Source organism: Fukomys damarensis, unplaced genomic scaffold, assembly GCF_012274545.1.
Source record: "Fukomys damarensis isolate Sample0158 unplaced genomic scaffold, DMR_v1.0_HiC HiC_scaffold_29, whole genome shotgun sequence".
NCBI classification, from domain to species: Eukaryota; Metazoa; Chordata; class Mammalia; order Rodentia; family Bathyergidae; genus Fukomys; species Fukomys damarensis.
In genome coordinates this window covers 29,235,855-29,263,589 of record NW_022900941.1, presented here as the reverse complement: position 1 = coordinate 29,263,589, position 27,735 = coordinate 29,235,855, and the positions used below count along the sequence as shown (strand labels likewise).

The following is a 27,735-nucleotide window of genomic DNA, read 5'->3' as shown; positions in this document are numbered from 1 at the left end:
TTTTTTTTTTTTTTTTTTTTTTTGGTGGGGGATACCAGGGATCAAACTCAGGCCCTTGCAATTGAGAGGCAGGCAGCAGAACCACTGAGCCAAGTCCCTGACTAGTAACAGATTTTTAATATGGGTAGACTCATAGCTGTACCAAACAAGATCTTAGAGTTACCATCTCCATACAACAGCTACAATTGAGAGTAAAAGTTCTTTGGCCCTATGTGAGATTGATTCAGTAGGACTAAGTTGGAGCCTAAGAATCTGCATTTTTATCCAAAGTGTTTGTAATGCTAGGAAATCTTCAAATTAGTTTGAAAAACAAGCCCACCAGAGTCCCACTTTGGAGATGAAATAATCAATATATCACACAAAAGAGCTGAGATTCAATCCTAGACTTTTGTTCTCAATTTCATCATCAATAATATTCACAAAATGAGATTTAGAAAGTTCTTCCTTCAACTAACATGAATTATGTAAAACTTTTCATGAACTACTAAGAGGTTGCACCAAGTTGAACTCTGAAAACTGCTTTAAAGGATAACAGTCTAGGGCTGAGGATTTAGCTCAGTGGTTCGGTGGCCTGTAAGCACAAGGACCCAAGTTCAATCCCCGGTACCAAAAAAAAAAAGAGAGGATAACAGTCTAGGTGATGCAATGTGAACATGTATTCCAAGAAAACACAATACTCAAAACATGACAGTCACTTTCCCAACTAGATAGCCTAAACTAAGAATAACAGAAATTGTGTCATACTAGTCAAGATCACTATACAAATAATCTCAACTAGTCCACACAATTCCATGAAGTAGATATCATTTCTACTCATTTTTATAGATAAATAAATTGAAGCCTGGCAACTTGGTAAGGAATACAAAGTGCTCAGGCCAGAATTAAGGTTAAGAGTTGAGCTCTTACCCACAGTTATATACTGTAGCCTATCACTAAGTCCTCTTATTCAAAACCTTAATAAAATTTTGATATAGTGTTCTCTATGATCTTCCATTTGCTCTTAGGTCACTAAGAACTTTGTCCAGTTTCTGCTTCATAAAAATCAATCATTTATTTCAGCCCCTTCCTCCCTTCTATAATAGCATACATCATCCTTCTTGCCTCCTTACTACCACATTATGCCTCTGCAATCAATTTTATCTGCTGATCTCAATGGTTTCTCTTGGGTATCATTTTGAATAAACTACCTCTATCCTCCAAACTATGTTGCTGCGGGTTGCAGCACTATGTAATGATGCAGTGTGGCCGAAAAGGCCCTTGGTTAGGAAAGATATTTTTCTTAAAATGCTAATCAATTGATTTGGTTTTCTTAAGGAATACTAACAATTGTCAAAAATTCTGCCATTTCCTATTTTCATGACATCTTTTGAATTACCTGTGTGTGTTCTTAATTTTTGCCATCATCTGCTCCGTTTCACATCCATTTCAACCGTACAATTTTATATCATCTGCTCTTTCATATCAGTTGCAGACTCTACATAATACCATTTCATATGGAATTCACAAGGTCTATTTTAGAGATTCATACTTTCTTCCCCTATTATCTTCACCAATTTTTTGACATCACCACAGTTTTTCGACTTGCTTGAGCTTCAGCTATCCAATAGAGGCCAATAGCCAAATGTGGTTACTGAGCCTTAGAAATGTGGCTAATTGAAGTGAAATGTGCCTAAAGTGCAAAAATATACACTGACTTTCAAAGGCATAGTACAAAAAAATCTCATTAATAATTTTCATATTGATTAGAGGTTGAGATATTTTGAATATATCATGCTAAAATACATTAAAATTAATTTCACTTTTTGAAATGTGTCTCCTAGAAAACCTAAAATTTCATTCTGTCGCTCACATTTATGGTGCATTACACTTCTTGTGCAGGACTGTTTAAGACACTCCATTCTTCTAACCTTGATTGGCCCAATACTCTCATTCTATTACAAATATCCTATGAGATACAGACAGAGTATAAGATCCCCACTCTCTCTGTCCTATCTGTCTAGTCATCTCCTCAAAGCTGTATTACTTCGTCTTATTTTTTAAAAAAGATCCAAAACAATGTTGCACCACAAATAATATATGTGTGCATTTGAAGGAACACATTGAAAATGTTTCCATAAATGAGTGTTTCCAAAGTAGGAACTACAAGTTAGGTATCAAATAAATGGGTTATTCAAAGGTATATAAGCCACTCTATCAACTCTATAAATCTGTAGTAGGAAATTATTCTCTGTAACTTACTGTTTTCCTTCCTATGTTCTTAAACAGAGTCTCCAAAAAGGTAAGAGCACGGTTATCTATAACAAAGGAAAATTCTAGGAATGACAGAAACACTAAAACTTCTATTACACACACACACACACACACACACACACACATTTAACTAAATGCATTTAAGATGCTAGGAGTTAGAAATATTAAGGTGGGAAGACATTCTGATTTTCATAAAGTATGCATTTAACAGCATCTGCCATAAACTTTGTTCAACCAGATAACCTGAGGACAGTGGTGAATGATTCAGACTCCGACCATGATTATCTAGTAGCATTTCTGTCAAAGAAAGAAGTCAAACTAGTAATTGTATGAGACAAGAAATGCATCAGTGACAACTTCCTGAATTTGTAGAGCCAAAACATCAGATGAAAAACCATGGCAGTCTGTTTCTGTCTGCCTGAAAAAGAGAGAAAACTGTCTGTTCAGAAATAATCTGAAAATATAAAATACAACACAATGTAAGCTATCAAAGCTTTAAATCAACTATTCTGCATGTTGAATATCTTGAAATCAACTTCCCATTAAGACATAAGAAGCTTTTTATATTGAGGCATATTTTACTTGTACTTGGACTTTACATAATATGTTTAATGTGCAAAAAATAATGTATGACTTCATTTTGACAGATGCAAACCTAGTAAGTGGGGCATATTTAAGTTAGCTATCAATCATTAAAATTTTACTGTAGTAGAAACACACATAGAAGCCATGGATTCCATGTTTTCAATATTAATTCAAAAGAAGAAATAGGAAGTATGTGATCAGGTTTGTTGCTATGTTGGGTTAAATAACTTATATCAGAGAACAAGCAATCTTCACAAATGAGAGTCTCTTATATCATAGCCACTGAATAAACTTTTTTCTCCTACTCAGGTCAAAGACCAGTGGGAAAAAATAATTATATCATAAGGAATACAAATGAGAAAAATAAATGTGGACAAAATGTGCAGAAAAATTAACAAGATGACGTAGTGAAAAAAAGCAAGAAGATAACTTAAACAGCTCTTTAGATCACCTCAAAAAGCAGGAGACAAGTTTGTCTTTAAATCAATTTGTATTCCTCACTGCCCAGCAGCTCTCAACCACCAGCAGGACCTGTGTGACTGTTCCATCGAGTGGCATGGACAGTCCCATCATGCAATACAAGCCAATGATTGGGACAGTCATGTGTGTACCACCAATGGTTCAAGCTGGCCAGAACATGTTAAAATCTCACCAGAGGGCTAAAGAGGGGCTGAGGCCTCAGAATATTTATATAATTAGTTTTTCCAATATATACCTGCTCAAGTATCCTGAAATTGAAAAGACACCGGGAGGCCTAAGAGCAACTGTTCTACACTTCCCTTGCTAGAATTTACCCACAACATAACACACAGATAGCTTTCTTTTTTTTTCTTCCCAAAATATAGATATATGCACTGTAAAAATGTGTTTACAATCAGATACATCATTTATACATAAATGCAAAAGCACCTAGGCTACCTAGTTTGTAAATTTTCTTAAAGAAAACCCTGACTTGAAATGCACATCAAATTAAATTATATCTTGATGTCCCTTCAAGTCCTTAGAATTTAAGTATTAAAATGGGAAGAAACTGATTAGCAGGAGTCCAGAAAGCTTATTAAACAATTTAAGTAGTATTGGTGCATTAGCTCACTGGCATTTACTCAACAATAAAAAAAAAAAATGTCTCTTAACAACTATTTAATATAGCAAAAGTCAAGTTTTAGCACCCAAGTACTTATCAACACCCAAGGACTTTCAACACAGCAGGAAGGCTAAGAGCAAAGATGAGGTCTGGTCACTGGGAAGGAAACTGAACTCCAGGGTATCTAAATGCTCAGAATATACAAAACATTATGGAAATATACCAAAAGAAAGAGAAGTGTCGTCTTCTGCCCTTTGGAAATCTGCAGTCCAATCTGAATACCAAACATATCAAAAATTTAGAAAATATTAAAAGAATGTGAAGACTAAAAGGGATAAAACGGATTAATTAGAAAAGCTTTCATAGAAGAAGCTGTACACAAGAAAGTCTAGCTATATTTAGAAGGCATAAAAAGAAATATACAAAGAAGGGTACTCAAGTAAAAGAATGGCACATATGCAGAAAGCACCATGTACTGAAAGTAATGAAAAAGGAAACTCACAAAGGGAATAAAGAAAAAGGGGGTCTCCTTCATGAAACAATCAGTGGATTAGAAAAAGTCAACGTAATCAGTTCTCAAAACTAAAATACTCAAGGTACAAATTTTCAATGATGAATGTAGTCATACTGTATACCTAAAATATACCAATGAAATTAATAAAAAAAATAAATTGCCAATTCCAAGAAAAAAAAAAAAACTAAAAGACTCATCATGTCTTTGTCACAGACAATGTCTGCAGTATCCAGAGCCACTGTAGAATGACCTTACAGATTATTAGGCCGGGATGTATAAGGGATAAAAAGCACAAGTATCCAATATTTAGCGCCAACTTCATACTGGATAGCCCACAGGTATTACACAGACCAAAATACTGTACAAAATGTGACATTGCCTCTGAAGACACAAACATTCCAACAAGAAAAATCAGAAATGGTGTGTTAAATTCAGCATTCCCACAAAGGTATACTTTACTTAAAGACTGACTCAACAGGGCAAATGTAGAGTTGAGACCTAAAGTAAATCTAATCTTGTCTAATTCTCCAAATGCATTCCCCAAACATACAATTCCTGAATTTCTGTCCACAATTTCAAAATACTACATTTAAACACAGTCACATACAACTGAGAGGGTCTTAAAATCATAAAGTGGATACTGGCTTAAGCAAATTTTGCAAAAATCAAGGAAGAATAGTCACTTTCCCTCACAAATGATACAAAATGAATTTTAAAATTTTTACAAATAAAGCATATGTACAGCAAAACTTGCATATATATATGTGTGTATATATATATATATATATATATATACACACACACACACACACACAAAGAGAGAGAGGAGAGAGAGAGAGAGAGAGAGAGAGAGAGAGAGAGAGAGAGAGAGAGAGAGAGAGAGAGAGAGAGAGAGAGAGAGAGAGAGAGAGAGAGAGAGAGAGAGAGAGAGAGAGAGAGAGAGAGAGAGAGAGAGAGAGAGAGAGAGAGAGAGAGAGAGAGAGAGAGAGAGAGAGAGAGAGAGAGAGAGAGAGGGAGAGAGAGAGATTCCTACAAGCAATTCTGAGCAATGAATTACCAAATCAAACAAGAACAACTTTATAAAAAGTTCTCTAAAGGGCATAAATGTAGGTGAATATTAAAATATTTTCTAATGTTAGAGACTAAATAAGGCAAACAATCTTATTAAAAGTACCTCTAAGAAAAAAATCTAACTGTTGCATCAAGGCCGGAAGGATATAAAAAGCAATGACAGAAAGCATATGTATTAAAAAATAACCATATTTTATAATCTTTAGAAAAAAAACAAAACAGAAATTACGAAAATGTTATACAAATAAAATAAATTATTAAAATGTAAAATAATAGAAATAAAAAACAAAAAATAGAAATTATCAAAATATTGCACAAAAAACAGGGTTACATCTAATATTCAGAAAGTACAAAGAGTGATGGTAAACCTTTGGCACGCACAGCCCTCCTGTCAGTCCATGAGCCAAGTTGTCCCAGCATTGCAGAGCACCAAAAGAGCACACAAAAGCACAACAAATGCAAACTTTTACCTTTCAATAAAAGGCTGTTGGTATCACTGAAAGCTCTGTTATTGTTTTTCTTTTAAGACAAAAGATGTTAATGTGTGAGTTGTTTTTTTTTTCTAAACTAAAACCTTAATATTAATGTTTAATGGCAATGTTGGCACTCAGATATAAATCAGTGGGTTTTAGTTTGGGTACTCAAGTCTCTAAAAGGTTTGCCATCACTGGTATAGAACCTTTTAAGAATTAATGTCACTTCTCAATTCAATTGGTGTTAATCCACAAGGGTCACCCATTACTACAGGAGGGAAAAAGAAAAAAGGTATAAGAAGTGCTACTTTATTATACAGTAAGTATCACAGAAAAGGGCAAAAATCCAGCACAGGGCACTTTCTGAGCCTTAGTATAAATCATTCCCTTACACTGCTGTTTTGAACAAGTAGTAATGAAAATGTTACTAACTCTCCAGTTTCCAGTCACTTCTCTCCCCCTGGATATAATGCGTGAAACCATTTTGCTGGCATGCATTGGCTTACAACTCTCACAGCCTGCCTGAGGCTACATGTCCTAAGGTCTTGGGGAACTTGTCCAAACTGAGCTGTCTTACTGCCAGGGAGCACAATCACCACACTTGTCATAGACAACAAAAAATATCCCTTCCATTTTACTTACCTGGTGAATTCCTAGTTATCCTTCGTGATCACTTCAAGCATCATGACAGAAAAACAGGACCTGATCCCCTCCAAATTGAACTAGGCCACCTTTTTCTGTAATCCCCAGGCACACTAACATAGGTATGATATGCTGCATAATGTCTGGTCTACTAATCATTCTTTTCCAATAAGCCCTGAATCCCCTAGGGCAGTGATGGAGCTTTCAATGATAACAAAAAGCCTGCTGCAGCACACATGCCATAGGTTCCCACCTCTGATCTAAAGTCTGTGTCTTATTCATCATCATAGTCCCAAACTTAACATATACTTAATGTTTATTAGATGGCTAGTAAATAAGTCTGGAGCTCATTGGGAAGATCAGAGATATAACTCTGGACAACTATCTTTAGTTAAAACTAAAGCTGAGGTTCACAAGGGAATGATACATAAAGATTAAGGATGAAACGCAAAATATGGCAATACCAAAGAATGGGCAGAACAAATATTAAGAGAAGAATGGGGAGAGTTAAATGGCACAGGAATTTCAAGAAGGAACAGGCAGACAGTAACACCAAATTTACAAAAAGTCAAGCTATAATCAAATGCAGTTAACAAGAACTTGTTAAAAGTAGGCAATCAGAAAATCATTGACTTTTGAGGGAATAATTCCCCTTTTTCAGATTAACAATAGGCTGGAAAAAAAAAAAAGGTATAGACATGGAATATACTTATACAGCCATTTCAAGAAACTGGACAGAAAGAAGAAAAAAGGGAGACGCTCACATTAATTTATACAGCAAACATTAATTGAGCACGGAACACTGGGAATGCAATGAAAGACATGAATGAGGGCCATAATCCCTTTCTCTATGTTGCTTTTAGTTTAGTAACAATGCATTCAGGAAGAAACAAAGCAAAGAAACAATAAAAAAGACCAGGTTAAGGAGAATCTGAAAGGCATGTCCCATCTAGTGAAATCTCAAGAGGTAACCAAAACCTATGACAGGAGAAAGACAAAGGAAAAGAAGAAGCAAAGAAGAATGGGGAGAGGAAGAGGGAGGGGAGAGGAAGGAGGAAGAGAAGAAGGTGAAAAAAAGAAACAACAATGTCATTTGGTGACAGACATCATTAAGTTTAGTAATCAATGTGTCAAATGTCTGTATACTGCATTTTCAGAATATATATTGTTTAGAGTGTAAGGGTTATCATTTCAGAATGACTGGTTATCATTTCAGGGATCAGTTCTAAAACAACCAAAGATGGCTCTTTTTGGTAAGCACCGCAAAACCCAGCAAATTGAGAAGCACACAATATTTATCTTTTAATTACTGTTTGATATCAATTATAGTTAAGTGGATTACAGGTGTAACATTAAGTTTTCCTATGATGGATTCTCCATGGATTTATTACTTGTCTCCACAACTCATATGCTATTTTTTGGTCATACTTCCTACTTAAAAAAAAAAAAATTAACCATTTCCTTTTCCTCCTATTTTCTCCATCCTATTTCAGTTTCTGTAAGTTAACCAATACTTTATTTTTTAAAAACCAATACTTTAAAAGTCATAATTATAAGCTCAGTGTGGTGGCACACACCTGTAATCCCAGACTTGGGAGGCTGAGTCAGGAGGATCAGCCTGGGCTACACAGGGAGTTCAAAGCCAGACTGGACTACAAAGCAAGACCCTGTCTCAAAAAAAAAAAAAAAAGGTTATATTTACAGAAAACTGAGATCCTTGGATTTGAGAAAACAAAGTATGTGTTTTTGTCCTTCATTTTTTTCTAGTACTGAGGATTGAACCCAAAGTTTCATACATGCTAGACAAGTGTCCTACCAAGGATCTACATCTTCAGCTCTTTTTAAGGTCTTGCTAAGTTATATATTATACCTGCTTATCAATCTATCTTAATATGAATGAAGGGAAAGGAATAATACATGCTAATGCTAGAACCATTCATAATAACTAATGTTATTCCTCACACAACCAGCACTGGTAAGACACATCAAGAGTAATTAAGAACAGCTATTAAATTTATTTTCCAAATATGGGTTAAAATGAACATGGATTCATTTTCTATTACAAGAGCAAATTTCAATTAATTCAACTTCTCTGAATCAAGGTATAGTATTTTAAGATGTATTTATTTTGAACATTTAATTCATTAACTACTTGAATGATGATCAGAGCAAATGAATTCTGATCTACTTCTGATTCTTGTCTATTGTATAATCAAAGGGAACAAATTCTGTTTCTAAATCTTCAAACAACTGTGCACAAACCATTACTTTTATTTCAGAGGCAGAAAAAGCTCTGCTGCATCAGTCATTGACACCTCGATATGTTAACAGCGTTTAGACTGCATTGTAGGTTTCAAGGTATGCCTGCAACAGCAGCTATTAGGGGAGGGGGAACGGTGGCAGAGCAGGTTCAAAAAAAGTCACACTCCCCAAGAATCACTAGCTCATATTTTAATGTATGTTTTAAAATATTTGATTACATAGAAGAGATTTAAATCCTACAGACCTAGATTTGAAACCCTGGCTTTGCTACTTTCTTAGTTATATACAGCCTTTGGCAAATCATTGAGGCTCAGTTATAGCTGCCCTATAAAATGGAGATATTTATCTTGTAGGGTGAGACATATATACTATCAATAAAACTTAAAAGCATTTAGCCCAAAGCATGCTATAAGTTTTGGCTGTTAATAATGAGTTTTAACAAATGGTAATCATTAGTAATATTATTGTTACACATAATGGTTGGGCTGTGAACATAACTTTCTAGTTCCAACTCTGACCAAAGAAATGTAATAATGTAAAAACAATGTAAAATTCTGGTATCCCTGCAATGAGACTGCCCTAATTATGGCCCACCAGGAAAACAACTTTAAACATTCTTTATCAGAAAGCAAAAGTGATTGAGAAAAGCATTTCAGCAGCAATTAAGAACAGGATTTACCTACAAATTTCCTTCAGGCAACAATTAACACATATAGATTTATGGTCACCAAGCAAGCTAGCCAAGCAACAACAAAACAACATCTGCTCCAAAGTTAAAGTTCAATTTGGTGTTTCCTATTGCTCTATTGCTATTTCTGGCTCCCCAAGCTCTGAACATGGATTAATCAAAGTGTGATGCAAAGATTATCTGCAAAGTAACCACTTTATAAAGTACCATCAACATTTCCCCCATTAAGGGTGGAGACCATGGAAGAAGATTCTCTATAAGCTGGTAAGCATTTTTCACAAAAGAATCCTGAATTTAAAAATCAGGAGTTCTAGCTCCACTGATTAGCAACTTCAGCAAATTAATTATCTCAGGGTTTGAGTTTAAAAAAAAAAAAGAACCTATTTCAATAAGGTTGTTAAAATCAAATAGGAATGAATATACATGAAATCACTGTGAAAACTATAAAGCAATGATAAATGGAAGCTATCTTCCCAGAAATGCTTTATTCTGAGAAATGCTGGTATACTGAGAAAATAAAAACAAATACACTTGCGGAAACTTCAGTTTTTCTTCTAACACAACCACTACCCTTTATTTTATTTGGAAAGGAGTTTCAAGGTGCTCTTGTTTGACCGTATACTAATGACACACAACTAGTCCATTCTATGATTTTATGAAAAAGAATCTCCCTAAATCATTATATAATACTTAATTGCATAACTGAAAATTCTTCACTGAAAAACAAATGGTGTTCTAGAATTAAACCAGAGTCAAATAAATACTGACTGTAGAAATAAAAATATTATTTGCATTCTAAACAAAACCATATAGCCAACTGCAAGAGTATAGTATCTTACTAAACATACTGGAATATCCTGTTTTAAATTCACTACATTTGTCTTAGTAATTTCTCATTCCCCATACACAATACCTAACACCTGCAACCTAAAGAAAAAAAGTTTATTTTGGCTCACAGTTTCAGAAGTTTCAGTCCATAGTTGGTTGGCTCAGACACAACAACAGCATGGTCGAAGAGCCTCCCATTGAGGAAAGCTGCTCATGCCATGGCAGCCACAAAGCAGAGAAAGGGAGGAGACTGGGAGGGTGATACACCCTTACAGGCTACACCCCCAATTATCCACCTCTAACCAGTCCCCACCTCCCAAGAGCAAATCAGCCATTATACCCTCATAAGTCAATCAGCTTCTGAACACATGAGAATTCTGAGGGACATTCCATATTCAAACCATAACACTTTAACTTGCTCATATTTAATAAACAGCTTATAGGTAAAACCGCTAGGCAATAACAAGTAATATCAGTAATTAATATCGATTGAACTATTTAGAACAGAACATGCAAGAAATTCAAAGCACTTTATAGCAACTTATAGTTTATAACAACTGTATAAAGTAGGTAGCATTATTATGCCCCTTTTCCAGAGCCTCCTCTGGACCAGACAATATGGCTCAAATACCCTGAACTCTAACTTCGCACTAAAAAATATGAAAGAATTTAAGAGTCACCTGCTAGGCACACATATTAACAAACAATTATACAACACTAAGCAATAAGGTAGGGCAGTGGTGGCAAACCTATGGCACCTGTGCCACAACAGGCTGTTTGTATCACTGAAAATCCGAAAAGGTTCTCCACCACTGAGGTAGGGCAGTTGATGGGGCTAAAAGATACTAAGTACTGCATAAGTCTTTAAATACTACTATTTAAAACTCATTTCATATAAATTAGTAATCCCTATTAGTAATTCTTGCAAAAGGCAGAATCTCAACCTAGCGGAAAAAGATAAAATACATTTTTTAAAAGTATGTTACATTTCCGTACAATTAGAGTAACCAGGCATGTGCTGTGGTTTAGTTACTTTTCAAGTGAAGAATAGCCCTTCTATCATTCTTTTTCTTCCCAAGACAATTCCAAATCAAGTCAGAAAACAGAATCAGCATAAATTAATGTCCACTGTGTTTGCTAACTCATATAAAAGAGATACAAATCTCTTAAAGATATGTACAGTACTATGGTTTTTAAGTACTTAAAATTGGTAACTGACTTTGGTCTAATCAAATGTTGCTCTAGAGGGGATTTCCTTTAATGTAACTTTATTTTTCAAATGGAGCTTATTAGTACTTTTTAAGTATACAGTACAGTTACACTCATCTTTGGCATCTTGTACCATTGCATGACAGATCTTGATTCTCATTTTCCCCCATGTCCCTGCCCTCCCTAATGTAAGTTTAAAGGGAACTATTTTCAATTAGCATATCAAAGCTACCAACCTCCAAAGCCAAGACTTTTACTTGTAACACAATTTAATAGCAGGCTGTTTTACCTACACCCATTTGTAAATTGCCACCTGGGAATAGTCAACCCATCTGGGTGGCCCAGCTACTGGGGTTTCTGTCCTCACTCCCCTTTCAGCTAAAGAGATGATTATATTACTCTTCCTCACTAAACCTCATCCTCAATTCCCTGCTATTTCTAGCATGAGTTCAGACTCCAAATGCTGGTAAGACATGATGGGGCAAAGACAGTAGAAGAAGAAAAAAATAAAGGCAAAGTCCCTGCTCTCTTATACAGTATATCATTCTTTACTCCTAACCATTTTCTTCACCTTTCCAGTGACTCTGCCTATCACTGAAGCCTAGGCATTGTCTCAAACAATCTGGTGGGATACTATCTATAGGGTGATTTTGTACTCCAAAACACAAAGCAAGTCAAACATGGCTTCTTTTATCCATAGTATAATGGACGAAGCACATATGCTAAAATAAGGTGAATCTCTGTTGTGAAGCTTATTAGCTGTATGACCCTGTTTTCTCATCTGTAAAAAAGGTAACTACTCAATAAAGAAGCTTCATACTGGAAACACAGTAATAAGAAATCAAGAGGCTTCCTTTATATATTCCTTAGGGCTCCCACATACAATAAAAAGGGGGGAAAATCCCTCAAGATCAGCATCCCAAACCCTTAGAAAATGGGCTTTTTAACTTTTTAGACCACAAACTAGAGTAAGAAATACATTTTTCATTGTAATCCAGTACATATAATCACACGTACACAACTGAAGCTCTTTTACTATGTGTGATTCATTCTGACATTTCATTTTCTTTATTTCTTTTTGTTAATGTTGACCCCCCTGCCCTGATATCATGGGTTATGACCTGTAGTTTGTAAAGAAAACTACCTTATTTTCTTCTTCTCTCTCCCAGATTTTCTTCTAACAGACTTTCTCCTCCCACTTCATCCTCCCTGATCACACACACAAAACTGTTTTTAGTCTTACCAAGCCACAGGAGCCCCTAAAACTTCCTAGGACACAAAGCCCAGGAGGCAGAAGGTAATTCTGGTAATAATAGGGAAAGTCTCTGATTCTTCTGGTCCAAGAGGGAATACTAAACTCATTTTCCCTTTCAGACAGTGTCATTCACTTATTCATTCATTCATTGTTTGTTTTTCCAGTACTAGGGATCGAACTTAGAACCTTACACTTGCAAAGCAGGTGCAGCACCACTGAGCTAAATCCCTGCCCTGAGACAGTGTTATTCTTGAGGGTAAAGTTTTACCATATGCTGGGATACAACACAAGAGGTTAAAAAAAAAAAAAAGTTTGTGGATTGGTCTGGGAACTCAGCTAACATATACCATAATGATTTTATAAGACATGTCTCCTAGGTCCCAAAGAAAGTTTTTGGACCTCATAAACTGAAGGATGGGGAACCACCTCTACAGTGTCCAAGAGATTTGCAACATACAGCCCAAACATCAAATGTAGCATATAGCCTATTTCTATACAGATCCTGAATAATGGTTTTACACTTATAAATGGGTGAAAAATATTAAAATAATATTTGATGATACATGAAAACTATATGAGTTATGTGCAAATAGTTTTACTAGAATTACATCGATTCATTTACATACTATCTATCACTGATTCTGTGTTAAAACTGGCAGAGTTAAGTAACTACAGAAAGCTGTCTATCTGGCCTTTTATAAAAAAAAAAATTTGCAAACCCCACTCCTAAACACCTAAAAGCCTCCTAACACTCAATCAAATACTTGTAAAGCATCTATTATATGCTAAACACTGGTGGCCCTACAGTGAATAAGTCAGATATGGTTCTTCTCATAAACTTAAAATAGAAGGCAAGTGGGGGAATAAAAGGAATAAAAATCAGTTGGTAGTAGGAACTACCAGAAGGTCAATACGGCAAAAGATGAGGTTAGACAGGGTCCATATAATATAATGCATTTAAGGTCAGTGTAAGGAATAAAACTTCCGCATATTGGATATTCAGTTGTTTATGGAATTAACCCTTTTATTCATCGACAGTTTGAAGATAAATGTCTATGAATTAAGAATTACAAACTCTGAATTAGAAGTATAGTCATAGTTTACTTGAACCCTTCCTACTACTCTCTGCTGCCCTTGAAAAACATCACTGTCGGATACACATATTGGCATAACATTTCAAAATCTAAAAGGTTTTATGTATATATGTATATGTGAGTGTGCTCAGACTTCTATGTGTAGTCTTGGATCCTCAATGGATCTTCACTGTAATCCTGTAAGATGAACTTTATAAATCCCACTTTATAGATGAAGAAACAAATTCTCACAATGTATCACACCATGGCAGAGAGAGACCTGACATCCCGAAGAATATTTGCTCTAATATATTGGTCCAGGAATTGTATAATTAGCCAGGCCCGGTAGTGCACGCCCATTTCCAGCATTTGAGAGGCTGAGACAGGAAGATCACCAAGAGTTCCAGCCTAAGCTACAGAGTTCAAGGCCAACCTGGACTATACAGGGAGAGTTTGTCTCAAAGAACAAAACAAAACAAAACAAAACAAACAAAAGAATTGTAAAATTAATCACTGAATTTGAAGGTAAAGGAAGTTGTATAGCTTTATTATGTTTTACAAAACAATTTCTGTCAATAAACAGCTATATTTGTACCAACAATATTAGTTTTTATCTCTATTAACTATCCTTCCTCCTTGGTAAATCATATGTTCCATTAGCAAAACATTCTATAAATGACTGTAATCTATTCTTCTGTTTTCTAGCTTAGTATGCCAATTTCCTTTCATAGCATAGATATAAGACCAGCTACTGATTATAAAAAACACTGTTTAAATTAGAGCTATTAAATATACACTGTCAGACTAATTAGAAACTACAGTTCTTTCACAAACTTTTATTTTTTGGTACTGGGGATCAAACTTAGGACCTTGTGCTTGTGAGGCAGGAGGTAGAACCACTGAGCTAAATCCCTGGCTAGAAACTATAGTTCTTGGGCCGGGGATTTAGCTCAGCGGTTCAGTGGCCTGCCTTGCAAGCTCAAGGACCCGAGTTCAATCCCCGGTACAATTAAAAAAAAAAAAGAAAGAAACTATAGTTCTTGGGCCGGGGATTTAGCTCAGCGGTTCAGTGGCCTGCCTTGCAAGCTCAAGGACCCGAGTTCAATCCCCGGTACAATTAAAAAAAAAAAAGAAAGAAACTATAGTTCTTGATATGAGAATATTCTTGGGCTACAATAGAGTAAAAGACCTGTAGATAAAAGATCAAACTATGCTTCACTGACTTAAAATACAAAAAAAGTCTAACTATGCTTTTCTCTTACCTAACCGTTTACTCCATTCTTCACAAGTGAGGATCAGCTTGAGTAGTTTATTAAGACTCATTCTGATAGAAGAAGTTACTGGAGAGAATAGGACTTGACAGTTTGTTAGGCCCTCTAAGTAGTCAAAGCCTCCTAATTTAATTGCCTCTATTATGTCTAGCCTTCCCCAGTTAATAAGCAATCTCTATGTACATTTTAACAAAAAATATAATTAGCAATTAATTTCCTAATTCAATACCCAAACCAGGTCTATCTTTAAAGAACAAAGGAAAAAATAAGAAAAGGTTACCAGCTAAGATTTGTTATATAATACTTAAAAAGAATAAAAGGTTGGTCAGTAATGATTCAAACATTTTTTTCTAGTCACTTAGTCACGTATTTTATTCTACTTCTGAATACTTATTACCCAAATAGTTTTTCTATTTATCATGCCCATTTTGTATAAGTTATTATCTAAAAACTACTTAGCTATTATTTATCACCATTCTCTTATACTCTGACTTTTCTCCTCATATCATTTTAAAGGATACTTACACAAATGCAAGTCTGGGTGTAAGTAAAAATAGAGAATTCTACTGTATGTATGTAGTATAAGGCTTCAATAACAGGTAACAAAAAGCCTAACATCCATTTGTTTTTTCTAGTACTATTTTATTTAACCTAATAACAAAAAGAAGGTCCCATAATGTTTGTAAGGTGAAACCACTTCTTTGTACAAGATGCCTTACCAAAGTTAGCTTTATCTGCTTCCAAAATAAGGGAGTCCAAATGGAACAAAATGAAGAGGCAACTACCACTATAGTTTAGTTCAGTACAATTTAATATCTCTTCTGTTTCAACTTTCTCTCATAACGCAGTTCTTCCTAATCAAAGAAGCTGGTGCTAAGTCACCACAATAAAGAGCTGATTTCCTTGCACGGAGCACCAGTTGCCCACTACCACCACCAACACTAAGGAGAGGCTTACAGTCTTTCCAGATAAAAATATCAAGCTGACTATGTGCAGTTAGAGGGTGTACCTCTGAGTAAAACTAATAGCCCAAGGTATTAATTATTGATCCTTTTAGCCTTTCTTGTAAGATCTTGGCTGAAAAGAAAAATTCCTAAGAATTTCTATTTCTGAGCCTTTAACACTATATCATATTTTATACACACACACACACACACACACATATCATATTATATTTCAAGCAATAAAGTTGTGGTGGGTGATCTTATGAAAAAATAGGCATTTGAAAGGAGCAAAGCCAAACTTTCAGAAACAGGAATGAGTAAGTAAGAATATAAACTAGCAGAGGCACAAAAATATAGATAGGAATTTGTCAATAAAAACTAAATAACCTCTAGCCTGTGTTGTATCATTTCTTTTTGAGTTTTGTTGTTTGACATGTATTCAAAGTTCTCGTGCATAAGAAGCCTATTTTTTTAAGTAACAATAAGTTGGAAAACTGGGACTTAAAAAAGGAAAGGAAGACTGGTAAGTATAAAATACAGTCAGAGAATGTTCAAAGCTAGAAGGAATCTTGGTGTATTTCTCTAACTTACAATGATGCCAACAGGCTGCTAACTGATCTCTCACCTCTTTACTCCTGCATACTTCTCATATATTTTTCAGATACTTGCCAAAGTGATCTTAACATATAACCCAGATCTAGTTACTTCTTGCATTTTATTCTAACTCCTTTCCCTATCAGGTCAAAGCCCTGCATGATCTTGCCTCTATCTCTCCAGTGCAGTACCATCTATGTTAATATCTTCAGGCAGCCCATTAAATCTCTACTGAGCTTCTACTATGCTCAGGGAGTACTGTGATAATAAATAAGTCAGACACCCACACCCAATAGAGCTTGCACTCTAGTAGCTGAAAAGACAATAAATAAGTAGATAAATAAGGCATTTAACTAGAGATTGTGTGTGATTGTGAAGCAAACAGAGTTATCCTCTCAAAAACCTGTTAGTTTCTATGACAGCATATATGGCAATCTGTAATTATTTGACTCATTTGATTCCATAAGGGAAAAATCATGTATGTCTTTTTTACTGCTACATCCTAAGCACTTAGCACAGTCCAGCATATATTCCAATACTTGTTAAATGAACAAATACCTATTTGTCTCTAGAGACTGGTAAAGGAGATTGTCAAAGGTCGGAGAAGAGTCAGAAAACTAGGAATTTGAATGGCAGACTAAGCTTAGAATTACCATCTAAAAACAGACTTGAAAATCTTTCAAAACTTACATAAAGTTTTAGAACATCTAAAATGTTAAGTGAAGTTATCACCCCAAAAATATTTAAAATTCCAATAGATAAAGAGGTGAAAATTCATTTCAATGCTTATTTTCAAAGCATGCTAGCACAATGAGACCTTAAAGCATTCTGTAAAGAACCATGAAACTTGAACGTTCTATTTCTTTCCTGGCACTTATCTGGCTCTCTACATTGATATTTCCTCTGGCTATATAATTTAGTTAATTATTTCACATTAACTGATTAGTAACATACCTGCATATATTAAAAATATCTCAAGAACTAAATCTGTATTTTAAATGTCTTACATATCACATCCTTCTAAATTACATTTAAAGATAGATTAATGACTAACATATGTATGTGAAAGACACTCCAGACCAGCTACTGTTATGTGGCAAATTATTTCATTTCATATATCTTGGTTTGCAAACCTAAAAAATTAATCACAGAGTTTCAGAAACTTGTTAGGCTCTTGTAATTTGTTCATGCCCTTCCATCTTGGAATAATGCCTTGAAACAAAGCCGATTTATCATATATCACTGAAAAGACGTGAACAACAGATTTTTCCTAATAAAGGCCTCATTTCTATAAAATATAAAGATGGTGAACAAATTTAAGAAAAATCCTCCAGTCTTTATAAATAGGCTTATTTTTATTATAGTATGTAAGGTTTAATTAATTTTGAAAAATCTTTATAAGGCAACCCTCCCCACAGCTGGTCTTTCCTTTTTTTTTTTTTTTTTTAAAATCTTATTGAGTACTTTTTAAGCATACAGTACAGTTACATTCATCACTGGGATCTTGTACCCTTACATGACAGATCTTGGTTCTCATTTCTTCCCCATATCCCTGCCCTTCCTTCAACCCCTCCATCCTCCCCTATTTACAAAAACTCTGTTTCCATTTTTTCCTTTTCTCATAGTTTTGCTTGTCCCTTATTTCCTTTCCCCTACCCTTTCCACTTTTCCTATACCTTTAGCCCTTTTCTTCCTATTTCACATTATCAGTTATACAATTTGGATGTTATTTACACTTTTAGTTTCAAACAAAAGAGAAACTATTTGGTATTTACACATGTATGTATTATTTATTTCACTTAAGATTATGGCCTCTGGCCAGGGATTTAGCTCAGCGGTTCCGACGCCTGCCTTGCAAGCAGAAGGACCCAAGTTCGATCCTCAGTACCAAAAAAAAAAAAAAAAAGTATGGCCTCAATATGCATCCATTTTCCCATGAATTACTTTAGTTTCTCATTTTTTATGGATGAGTAGTACTCCATTTTATAGAAAACCACATCTTCTTTATCCAGTCTCCAACTGATAGGTAACAATCCTTCTAATCTAATAACTATCTTCTTATTTTATATTTACTTACTTTAGCAACATTAGGGAATAAAGTGATTCCCAGTGTGACTACAACCAAAGAAAAACTGCTTCTACCTAGTCTAAAAGAATTATCATTCAAAGGTTTAGGTCTCAGTCATGGTCAATGTATACTAAGTTCAGAAAAGTATTTAAATCAATGACTATAGGACATCTATTTCTATATAATTTACTATAAGGAAGATGCATCATATAGATTTAGGAAAATATGATCTAGTATAGGTAATTTCTGAAATTTGACCATTATTTAAATATAAACAGCATATAAAGCCACAATGCTCATAATCCTATAGACCTCACAATGTCTATAGGACCCATCACAGTGTCTTCCCCTCTAACAGAATATCACATGTTCTCATTTTTATGTACTTTTATTTTTCTAAACCTAGTATGTTCATTCATGTTTATCATCTTAATCCTTATCTATCTGTCCTCTCATTCAGTTATGAAAGTGCTTTCTATTTTCTTCTGGCTTATTTCTTTACCAATTTTATTTGGCAGTGCTATCTACCTTACTCTTCAAATTGCTTTTCTGTCCTATATTCCACATACATGTATTTAGGCCTGCCATCAAGATCTGTTATCATCCACTCCTATATGTTCTCAGTTTTAATTACTTTCATTTGGATTTACCCCCTCTATTGATACTGTCCTATCTCTTCAAACAAGTGTAAGTATTTCTTCACACAAATCTCTTCCTCAAATTGGGTCAAAACTCCTCCATCACAACTTACCTTCTATCCATAGACAACTTTATTCACAAGTGCCCTTTGTATTCCTGATGCTATTTTGTGCCATTTCCTTCATATTAAGATAAATTATCCTTTTTTTTTCTCTCGCATTGAGTTTATTGGTACATTTTAGGTATACAGTACAGTTACATTCATCATTGGGATCTTGTACCTTTATATGACAGGTCTTGGTTCTCATTTTTTCCCCTTGAACCTGCCCTCCCGTCACCCCCTCCTCCCCTCCCCCTCTACAAACACTTTATTTCCATCTTTTCATTTTCTCATATTTTTTACTTTTCCCTTATTACCTTTTCCCTAAATTGTCCTTCTTAACATCCTGCTCAGGTTTTTCTCCAATATTAGGATCTATCTTCTCCAATAAGTGTCTACATGAAAAAGTCCAAGCTCTCCAAAATCACAATCTTATTCTATTTCAGCTTCTTCTTTGTATTTAATTTATGCAACTAGTCCATAAAAGAGAAAAAAACAGCCAGACTAGGTCCAACTTATTTCCTGGGACAAGTTTTTTCCTATATTCCATACCTAGGCATATTATAGATTATAGATTAGTATTACAGATTAATTAATGACTGTATTTTCAGGGCAGTTTTTTTAGTGCATATGTTTTTCACTGCACATACTCATTCTCCACTCAGAGGTACTGGGTAGAGAGACTATTTTTTTAAATGTCACTGTTTAATTCAAATCCTAAATTATAGAACAAAAAAGCTTTTAAAATGGGAAAAAAATTCAGAGATCATCAAATCAAAATTCATCACTTATTAACATAAGAGGAAATCTCTAGCCCAGAAAAGTGAAATAATTTCATTTCATTCAGTTAATAAACATTTGCTGAGCGCCTACTACATGCCAAGTTCTAGCAATGAGGCTGTGGATAAAGAGAAGATGTCTTCTAAGAGGAGAAATAGTAAACATCTGCAGTAAAGTAGAAATAGGATAGAAAACATTTGCAATTACTGATCTTAAGATCACTTATAAGGTGTTAGATGAACAGAGAACAATTAAATTTAGCTTGGGTTATAGAGAAAGTATTTCTAAAGAGGTGATACCATACTCTTAGTCTAAAAAAAAAAAACAACAGGAATTAAGCAGGTAAAAGAGGAAGAAACAACATGTATAAAGGCACCATACTATACACAGTAATGGATGAAAAATTCAAGAAACTGCAATTTGAATTTGTATGACTAGAACATAGAATTCATCTTTAAGAGAAGTAGCAACAAAATACCTCACATTTATGTGCCACTTAATATTCAAACCACTCTCTAGAGGTATACAATTAATAGTCCCATTTTGTGCATGAGAAAACTGAGGCACTTGAAGATGAAGTGAGTTTGGCCAAAGTTAAGTTGTAAAGCCAAAATTTAAACCACAAAGTCTAATTCTAGAACCTAGTCTCTCTCTCTTTTTTATTTTTTATTTTTTATTTATTTATTTATTTATTTATTTATTTATTTATTTATTTATTTATTTATTTTGGTACTGGGGATCTATCTCAAGACCTTGCGCTTTGGAGGCAGATGCAGTGCCACTGAGCTATATCCCCAGCCCTAGCCTAGTCTCTTAACTACCATACCAAGAAGTTAGAGAATACAGGCAGAAATCAAATAATGAAGGACCTTGTATATCATTCTAAGACTGTAGATTCTACAACTAAAGGTGACTCAGAGTCAGTGAAGGGTTTAATAAAAAATGACATTCAAATTTTTTTTTTTTTTTTTTTTTTTTGGTACTGGGGATCGAACTTGGGTCCTTGCGTTTGTGAGGCAGGCCACCGAACCGCTGAGCTAAATCCCCAGCCCTAGATTTATTTTTTAATAAGGTTATTCTGACAGGTAAGTAGAAGGACTGTAAAGAAGTCGTGATAAGGAACTAGCTAGTCTTAGCTAGGAAGGTGCTATGATAATTCAGGTTAAAAAAAATGACAGATGAGTTAGATGGTGACCCTACTAGGACCAGAACACAAGTCTATTAACCTCCATGGCCACATGATGGTCATTAAGAACCTCCCACTTTTTTCCCTAAGCCCACCACTCTAGCAGTTCATAAAATCAGTATCAGAGATAACAATACATTTCCATTAAGTCCCCTTATTAAATAAAATCTGACCACTAGATAGATGCATTGGGTATGAAAATGACAAACAGAAATCTAGCTGGAGAAGGACAGAAAGTCAAATACAATATACAGTACAACAGTTTTCTAACATTCCTCTTCTATATACTATTCCTGGAACTTGCAAGTTCAATAGTCAATTCGAAATCAATGTTTTGTCTAGACGTGATTGTTATAACCAAAGAGAATTAAATCTACCACAGATGTCAATATGGGCCCATCAGTGGAGATAAACACACTCTCAGGTCTGGTCAAATTTTGACTTATAGAAATGATGAATGAATAAGAGACTTTGAAAGCAGCACAAGTTAAAGAAAACCAAAATATGCAAAAAGGAAATAAGAGCAATCTAACATTCAGGCCATTTGAAATCAAGAGAACATTAATCCCAAATATACATACATATATATACATATATATGCATATATATATATGTATATATATGTATCCCCCCCCCCAGAAACCACCAAATGAAAAATGGAAAAGACTGGTCAATGCTCAAGCATTCCAAATTCAATCCTTTTCATCAAACCATGGTACCCACAATGATAGCAATAACTAGGTTCCACAAGGAACCAGCCTATACTTAAAGTTACATACAGAAGGGAGTGAGGGGAGACAGCAGAAGACAAAGGGAGAAAAGTTAAATGAGAACTCTAATGAAAGGAAATGAAAGAAATGATGAGGTTTACAACATAAACAGTAGTTTAGTACCACGGACTCTAGCACCAAGTGTCACCATCTACCTAACCAGGATCTCATGGACACTATGCAAGTGGAAACAAGACAGCATGAAAAGACAAAATTAAACCACTGATTTACAGGAGTACTTATTGAAGTAAAAATGCAACAAAATTAAGTCTTCAAATCTGAAGAAACAATTTAGAGATTATTAAAATCTCATTCAGTTTAATTATGCATCACTTCTTATAAACAGTGGGTCTGATGGACCCAAAAGGTAAAAATGTCAGTAATACCAGAGGAGGTTATGAGGGGGTATGTTACAAAAACAGTATGAGGCTGATGTGAATATTTTGGTGGGAGTGACTTCAGAATTTTCCTCTGTGGTATAGTGCTACTTATTGTAATAGTTTTAATGTAATTCTCATACTGGCTGGCTGAATTAACTTTCTTAAATCCAGAGTTAAAAATAAGGTATCTATTATAATTGATATGTAACCTTTAGGGGCATGAGTGTTCATAAAATTCCCTTGGTCACAGACTACTACTTCAGGCATCCTAAATAAATCTAATGGTAATCAAAACCCAACTAATGTTTCTCAACAATTAAACTACTTTAAAAGTTTCCTGAGAGTAAAGTTAACTAGACAAAAGAAATAAAAAAAATTTTGTTTGTTTGTTTACTTTGAGACAGGGTGTCCCTATGTATTTGAGACTGACCTGGAACTCACTATGTAGCCCAGGCTGGTCTGGAACTCACAGGGATCCTCCTGCCTCAGCCTTCTGAGTGCTGGGATTACAGGGGTGTGCCACCACGTCCAGCAAGAAATAAAATTTTTAATTAAGTCATACCTTGAAACCATTTAGCAAATACATAATAGTGAACACATTTTTTTCTATGATACAAAACTTTTAGGCACCAAGTAAACACACACAACCACACACACACACACACACACACACATATACACATTCTCACAGCCATTCAGCCCAGTGATTTCAATAGGGATAAAAGGAAAGATCCTTAAAGAAAATAAAAATACCTGTAGCACAGAAAATACTAGATCAAATGCAAATATAATTAAATGATACATTAACTTATCATTCATCATATCTATGAACATATAGTCTTCATGAACATGCAACCAAAAGAGGTAATTGGAGTGTTTAGGCCTAATAGTCAGCAAAATACACTCATTAAAGGATAGGATGAAATAATATGTGATTATAATCTATTTCCCTAATTTAATCATATTTTAATTTTAAAAGACAAAGAAAATATAAAACCTTTCAATACAAAGTCACCTGAAGATCAATGCTATGTGTTGAGAAAATTCAGATATTAACTTTAGGGGATGAGAAAGCACAGTCACTAGTGCTTTAAAAAAAGTTTAGGTGAAGGTGGGGGAAAGAAAAAAGAACTGAGATGTGTTGTGTACATATACCACTAACTCCCCACAACGAATGTAACCATTATGTACTACAAACAAGTATAAATAAAAATAAAAATTGAACAACAAAAAAAGAAAAAATAGAAGCATGTAAAACATGATTCCTCAATCTCAACACTACTGACATTTTGAGCCAGATAATTCTTTGTTGTCCTGTACATTGTGGGACAATCAAGTTCCTACCTGCCCTCTACCCACTAGGTGTCAGCAGCACACAAACCCCTCCCACCCACCCCCCACTGCGACCACCAAAAATGTCTCCAAGTGTTGCCAAGGGTGAGGGGCAAACCACCTCAACTTGAGAGCTACTGACTTAGAGCATAAATACAATAAATTTTAAAATAAAATCAGGGCATGTTTTTGTTTTTCTGGTCTGCAAGTTTCAACATATTATACTGTATTTGGACTTGATCACAGGCAACACTTAAGAGATGATGCCTTTTAGAAAACAAAGCACTTAATATCTATGCTTGTTAGCCAAACTTCAGACGAGTCCCAGAAGATTCTCTGTAATGCCAACTCTCCCTCCAACCATACACAAACTCGCACCCACATGTGCATCAAACATAGTACTGCGAAGAAAATGTAACATAATTACTACATCTCCATTTCTTATTTCATCAAATATATTAACCACATTGCTTTAGCTACCACAGAATCCAAATGAATTCTCAACTTACTTCAATGCAACTCAAATGCCATAATAGCTGCATCATTCTAGGTAAACCTAAGTACTACTAGGGTAAGTATCAAATTCATCTCACATTTTAACAAACTATGAAAAACAAAATAACCATGATTCTTAAAAAAAAACTGAGAAGCAGATTTGTTTTGAAACAGAATCTGAGGAAGGATAAAAGGAATAAAAATTCAAAATCAAAGGGAATCTAAAGACATTCCAGGATAAGGGCAAAACTCAAAATGTTTCCTCTAGAATGAGAGAGGGGAAAATTATAGTTGGCCATATCTTACAAGAATGGTCTGCTTGTTTCTAGAATACATACCATAGGATGGAGACAAAAAAATCAAAGTCCACAAAATGCTAAAGAACACAGTAAATATCCATCCTTAATACCTAAAATAAATATTTTACTACTGTTTCCCATTTGAGATAAATATACATCCAGAAACAAAACTGACCTGATAAATTTCTTAATTCTCACAAAAATAGCCAACCTCATGGTTCCAGCATGCCAGATTACACATTACATAGAAAAATCAATTAGGAGAAACACAATAATCCTTTTTTAGAGAGCATTTTACTCATAACAACCTTTTTCAAAAAATCAGACATTTTAAGTACTAAAAACCTTCATGTATAAATAAAGATTAAGGCTTTTAAGATTATTTCAGTTATCTTTAATACAATCATATATTTTAGTTCAATAAGGAATTTTATTTTTAAAAATCTATGCAACAATACTTAATATTGGTTCAATGTAAATGGAATATCTATTATAGCAAGAACATTGCTTTATTTCAAAATTTTCACTGTTAACCTCCTGGCCCAGTGAAAATAATCCTACAAGAAACTAATGCTCAATTCTTTTTACTTCCAAACCAAACAGAAAAAGCTGTAAAGATCTGTAGCGACAGTCTGCTTTTCCAGAAGTAATACCTTAAGATTGTTCAAGAATAACCTCCTTCACCAATTAATGTGACTCAGGTGGGTTTGGAAGTGAATAATGTCCACAAGCCCTTGGTCAGTGGCCATGCTGCTCCTCCTCCTCAAGGGCAAGAGATCAAAAAAAGGGATTTGAACCAAAGGAGTTCACTAGCTAGAACATATAGGGACAGAAGAGAAAGAGTACTAAAGGAACGAGTAAAACTAGATGGTTAAGTCATTTCACAAAAGCAAGATGTTTAATGTTATCAAGGCCTTCATTCATTTCAGATACACCATTGTTTAGCTTCCTCCCCAAACCATGCACAAAAAGAACTGTCAGCCTGCCTTAAGCATGTTCCTTCTTCCATTTGAACAGACATGATTCTTTTGGTTAAGCTCTGGCAATGATCGCCATTTCACAACACATTGAGCCCACCCGGAACTGATCAATACCACTACAGACATAAGACTAGACTTTATCCATTTATTAACCACAAGGAAATGTACCATTCAGCAAAATTCTATACATTACAAAAGATGGGGGGGGTGGACACAAACAAACACACACACTCACACACAAAGGTACACAAAGAAAAGACTACCACCCTCTAATTTCTCCCTGGCAAATGAGATAAAGACATGGCCATGAAACCTGTCAAGTCGCTCCCCCCATAATTCTATTTCACAACCTAGTAACAGAATATTGAATATTTATGATACATAGATTCATCGTGACTTTGAAACTCTTTCATCTATGGAACTAACTCCTGTTAAGACGCATTTGCACACCTTTCACCTAGATATTGTATTCATTTACAGAATTTCAAATACAAAAGACTAGACAGTTTTTCCAACCACTGGTTGCAACCACAGAATGTCCTCACAAAATAAAAATTTAAATATAAAATGGCCAGGTTATTCTTACAATCTTGGGCTACTATTTCCATAGGTAACGCATATTTAACAATAAGACCAATTTCTCATAGGCTTACTAAACCGAAAACAATGCTTCAATACAAAGCGTTTAAAATAAGTATTCCGTAGGTAAGCAAAATCTTTGCCTGAAAAGAGCACACAAATGGTGGTTGGAAGCCAGCAAATTAACAACACACAGCGGCATACCTCTTCTGCACTGGGTTATACTTAATACTCCAACAACAACAACTATTTTTAACACTGCTGGACAAAGAAGTTGAAGAAAACGTGAGAGGAGAGTTAGATTAAATTGCTAACAGGATGCATTGTTTCTCACGGTCAAAATTAAGTAGCCACCGACTTGATCCACGTCGTGATAGTCACTGGTGAAGGTCTACACAGAAAACTAGAAGACGACAAAAGCCACCCTTATTTTGGATAAGCTTACGCTAGATGACATTTCAGAATACTCCTTTTGGGTCTCAACCTTTGCATAAATTGTCACTTGTGGTATTTGTGGCTTAACTGCAACCCAACCAGCGCTGTCATCCAGTGTTACGGCCACAGACCATGACTTTCTCACTTCCACAACAACACAGCACTCTTATCAGTTCGCCAGCCCAACTCAAAACAAGAAAAATTCATGGAGGTTTCCAGATCACAATCAGACCTGGGGGTAGCAGCAGAGGGGCTCAGGGTGTGGGAAGCCTCCCCAGGCTGCACTGGAGCTCACTGAGACCCAACAACAACCGCGGCCGCCAGTGGCGACAGCCGTGGCTACCAGCAGCAGCCCCGCCGCGCCGCGCTCCCTGCACCTACCTGAAGAACAAGAGATAAGAAAGACAGCAAACGCCAACTTTGCAGCAGCTCCCATTTTCCCGAGGCGCCGGGGAAGCCGTAGGAAGTTCTTGCTAGATATCCAGTTCCCTGGGTCTTCCTCGGAGACAAACCTCCTGGTGTAAAATCAACCGTCATAAAACATATTCGGAAGCCCCGAGCAAGAAAAAACAAAAAACAAAAAACAAAAACAAAAACAAAAAAACGTTCACGGAGTTTGAAAAAAAAAGGAAAAAGAAAAATTCACAACAATAAAAAAAAAAGGCACCAAGGGGGAAAAATCTCCACACACACGCACAACACACAAAACCAAACAACGAGAAGCCAACAACAAAAGCGGGTTTAAATCACTGTCAAAATCACTGTCAGCTCCGCTCGCCTCTCCGTTCTCTCGAAACAAAACGCCAGGCTGAGGCGACGCGGAGGCAGCGGCGGCCCCGGACAGTCCGGGAACCGAGCTGGGTCCGACGTCCGGACCGACCTTCAACCCGGACACCCAAAGTCCGAGACCCACTAGCGGCCGAGCTCGCGGCGGTGGCTGCCGAGGCGG

At 35.4% G+C, this 27,735-nt stretch overlaps 1 protein-coding gene across 2 annotated transcripts in view; it reads right to left on the bottom strand.

The window, feature by feature from the left end:
• Acvr2a (activin A receptor type 2A) overlaps positions 1–27,735 on the bottom strand; it is an 82,841-nt gene extending 55,106 nt beyond the window's left edge. Inside the window, exons 1-2 of one of the 2 annotated variants that reach the window (XM_010620959.3) lie at positions 27,667–27,735; positions 27,168–27,301 (exon numbers count right to left, since the gene is read on the bottom strand). In XM_010620959.3, coding sequence (XP_010619261.1) covers positions 27,168–27,222 — 55 coding nt within the window. In that variant the 5' untranslated portion in view covers positions 27,223–27,301; positions 27,667–27,735. Of the gene's footprint in view, positions 1–27,167; positions 27,406–27,666 lie in introns of those variants that run through there. The other variant, XM_010620960.3, reaches the window with a different exon arrangement.